We start from the raw sequence: 3,860 nt of genomic DNA on the forward strand, positions 1-3,860 counted from the left end.
TTATTAATTCAATAGTTTTCTTAATTTAAATTTTATTAATCTCTCCTTTGGTTTTCAGTATTTCTAATTTGGTGTTTGCTTGGGGATTTTCAATTTGTTCTTCTTTTAGCTTTTTCACCTTCATGCCCAAGTCATTGATCTCCTCTTTCTCTATTTCACTTATGTGGGCATTCAAAGATATAAAACTTCCCCTAAGAACTGCTTTTGCAGCATCCCATAAGATTTGGCAGGTTGTCTCATTATTGTCATTCTCTTGAATGAAGTTGTTGGTTGTTTCTACGATTTCTTCTTTAACCTACTCACTCCTTCTTTAAGACTGGATTATTTAGTTTCCAGTTGATTTTTCGTTTATCTTTCCATGGCCTTTTGTTACATATAATTTTTATTGCGTTATGATCTGAGAAGGATACATTTTTTTTTTCATTTTAAACAAGAAGTTTATTTAAACAACAAGATGTTTGACTTAAAGGGAAAACTATCTAGGATCAATTTCTTTATAGTAATTTATCCCTACTGAGAGACAGAGATTGCCCTACATGTAACAGCTACGTACAAAAAAGTTACAAAATCGTCCTTGGTTTTACAATGATAAAAGAAAAACATTGAAATTATCCAATCAAACAAGGTATGCAAGGATTTTTTTTGTAGGGTTTTTTTTTTTGTTGTTAAACAGTGAGAGCAAAATAACTTACTGGAATATAAAGATAAAAGTTGAATGAGCATGCCACTAATGGAGAAAAGGGATATTTTCACAGAACCAGTTTGTTTTTTCCCTTCCCCATCTCCATTTGATGTTGATCAAAACATACCATCGGCCATTTAGTTAAAAAAAAAAATACACATTATGCCTGTGCACATACACCAGTTACTTTATGTACAATAAAGGAATGGAGGAAGGGAATCAAAGAAGAGAGAAAACTATACTGCAGTAGTCAGGATGTGGATGAACCAAATCTTGGTTTTCTAATTGTGAATGTATTGTCTTCCTTGGGAGCACAGTTCTGGAGTACAGTTGTAGATTTTCTTTTTAGTAAGCGCCTCCTGTCTGCTGTTGGAATACATCAATTGTATCTTCATCCTCCATTTCCAACTGTGCAGGTGTGTCTGTTTCATTGATTGGTTGCCCATCAAATCGGAATCTGATCTGCCTCATTGACAAACCCTGTCGTTCACAATAGGCTTTCATTAGTTTACTAAGTGGTGTGTGCCTCTTAATCTTAAATTGCACCACCGAACCATCTTGCCCTGCCACCTTCAAATTAATGTGGTCGTTGTTTTCAGTCTTGACTCCTTCCTTCGGCTTCTCGTCGGCCATGGCGAGTCCGGGGGTCTCCTCAGCCGCCGCTTCACAAAAGAGGCACCAGGACGGTCCGCTCCAAGGGAACGGGGGGAGAAGCAGCAGCGGCAGGAGCAGGAGCAGGAGGAGGAGGAGGAGGAAGAGGATGGTGGTGATGGTGAGGAAGAGGAGGAGGAGAAGGAGGAGGAGGAGGTGGAAGAGGAGGAGAAGGAGGAGGAGGAGGACGAGGAGGAGGAGGAGGAGGAGGAAGAGCGAAGGATACATTTTTTAACTCTGCCTTTCTGCACTGGATTGTGAGGTTTTTATGTCCTAGTACATCATCAATTTTTGTATATGTGCCATGTACCACTGAGAAAAAGGTATATTCCTTTCTATTCCCATTCAATTTTCTCCCAATATCTATCATATCTACCTTATCTAGAGTTTTATTTCCCTCCTTAACCTCTTTCTTGTTTATTTTGAGGTTAGATTTATCAAGTTCAGAGAGGGGGAGGCTGAGGTCCTTCACTAGTATAGTTTTGCTGTCAATTTCTTCCTTCAAACCCCCCAACCTCTCCTCTAAGAATCTGGGTGCTATACCAGTTGGAGCATACATGCTTAGTAATGATATTGCTTCATTGTCTATGGTGCCTTTTAGCAGGATATAGTTTCCATTCTTATCTCTTTTGATTAGATCTATTTCTGCTTTTTCTTTGTCTGAGATTAGGATTGCTACTCCTACTTTTCTTATATCAGCTGAAGCATAATATATTCTGCTCCAACCTTTGACCTTTATCCTGTATGTATCCCCCCCTTTCAAATGTGTTTCTTGTAAACAACGTATTGTTGGATTATGGCTTTTAATCCATTCTGCTATCCATCTCCATTTTATGGGAGAGTTCATTCTATTCACATTCACAATTATGATTACAATCTGTGTATTTCCCTCCATTCTATTTCTCACCATTTGTGTTTTTAGCTCTCCTGTTTCCCTTCCCCTCCTCAATAGTTTTCACTTTTCACCACCACCTCCTACAGCCATCCCTTCATTTTTTCAGCCCTCCTCCCTTTAACTCCCCTTTACCCTTACTGTCTCTTCCCTCCCTATTAGTTTCCCTCTCCTTTCTTCCCCCTTCCTCTCCTACTGCATATAGAGCTAGTTAGGATTATATACTCAAACAATGCTCATCTCCCTCCCCTCTTTCCCTCTACTGTGATTTTGTACTTCATCCTGTGATGTAATTTACCATTTTCTGCTTCCTCCTTTTCACACCTCCTATTACAATCCGTTCACATGCTTAAATCACATTTTTAACTTGACATCACTTACTTTATACCTGTTCCCTCTATGTATATCCCTCTTATTTCATAACAGATGCACAATTCTCAAGATTAACAGGTATCATCTTCCCTTATACAGAAGTAAACAGTTTGCCCAAATTGAGTAACAAGTTTTTTTTGTTTTATTTTGTTTTTTTTCCCCTGCTTACTTTTTTATGCCTATCTTGAGACCTCTATTTGAAGATTGAATTTTCTATTAAGTTTTGGCATTTTTTTTCAGGAAGGTCTGGAAATTCCTTACTTTGTTGAATGACCATCTCCTTGCCCAAAATGTTATGCTAAACTTTCCTGGGTGGTTTATCCTTGGTTTTAGTCCCAACTCCTTTGCCTTACATAATATTGGGTTCCAATTCCTTTGATCTTTTAATGTAAAAGCTGCAAGGTCCTGCATGATCCTGACTGTAGCTCCTCGATATTTGAATGGTTTCTTTCTGGCTGCCTGTAGTATTTTCTCCTTCACTTGATAGTTCTGGAATTTGGCAATGATATTTCCTGGGGTTTTGAGCATGGGATCCCTTTTGGGAGGTGAACAGTGGATTCTTTCAATGACTATTTTGCCCTCTGGTTCTAGCACTTCTGGGAAGTTTTCCTTGATGATTTCCTGGAAGATGTTCTCCAGACTCTTTTTTTTCATCGTGGCTTTCTGGCAGGCCAATAATTCTTAAATTTTGTATCCTGGATCTATTTTCCAGCTCAGTTATTTTTCCAAGTAGATATTTTACTTTTTTTCTGTCTTTTCATTCTTTAGATTTTGTTTGACTGATTCTTGCTGTCTCATAGAGTCATTAGTTTCTACCTGCCAAATTCTAATCTTTATCAAATTATTTTCTTCAGTTAACTTTTGCATCTCCTTTTCCATCTGTCCAATTGTTCCTTTCAAGGAGTTATTTTCCCCAGTTAATTTTTGTACTTCCTTTTCCATTTGTTCAGTTTTCCTTTTCAAAGAGATGTTCTTAGCAGTGAATTCTTTTTTTTTATACTTTTAAAATCATTGGCCAGTTTTTCTTCTATTACCTTCTTCAGCTGTTTCAAGAGAGCTGTTTGTGCATGTGAGCAGTTCATAGTCCCTTCTGAATTTTCAGACGGAAGTACAGTCTCACTACTGACCTCTCTGGTATTTGTGTTTTGGTCTTTGTCCCCATAGAAAGATTCTATAGTTTTTTCACCTTTCTTTTGCTTTTTCTTGTTCATGTTGTTGGTTGTGCGTTGTGACTTCTGGTTCTTTCAGTTAGAAGCTGCAGAA

At 37.9% G+C, this 3,860-nt stretch overlaps 1 protein-coding gene across 1 annotated transcript; it reads right to left on the reverse strand.

Moving 5' to 3' along the window:
* Positions 1-411: 411 nt before the first annotated feature.
* Positions 412-1,544, reverse strand: LOC140514838 (small ubiquitin-related modifier 2). The gene has a single exon (XM_072625258.1). It carries the CDS (start codon positions 1,313-1,315, stop codon positions 1,028-1,030), a length of 288 nt encoding a protein of 95 aa, XP_072481359.1. The 5' UTR covers positions 1,316-1,544; the 3' UTR covers positions 412-1,027.
* Positions 1,545-3,860: the final 2,316 nt, after the last annotated feature.

The sequence above is a fragment of the Notamacropus eugenii genome, chromosome 7 (genome assembly GCF_028372415.1).
Source record: "Notamacropus eugenii isolate mMacEug1 chromosome 7, mMacEug1.pri_v2, whole genome shotgun sequence".
Lineage (NCBI taxonomy): Eukaryota > Metazoa > Chordata > Mammalia > Diprotodontia > Macropodidae > Notamacropus > Notamacropus eugenii.

Coding starts and splice junctions, on each gene's coding strand:
- LOC140514838 (XM_072625258.1), bottom strand. CDS start 1,315: ATGGCCGACGAGAAGCCGAAGGAAGGAGTCAAGACTGAAAACAACGAC.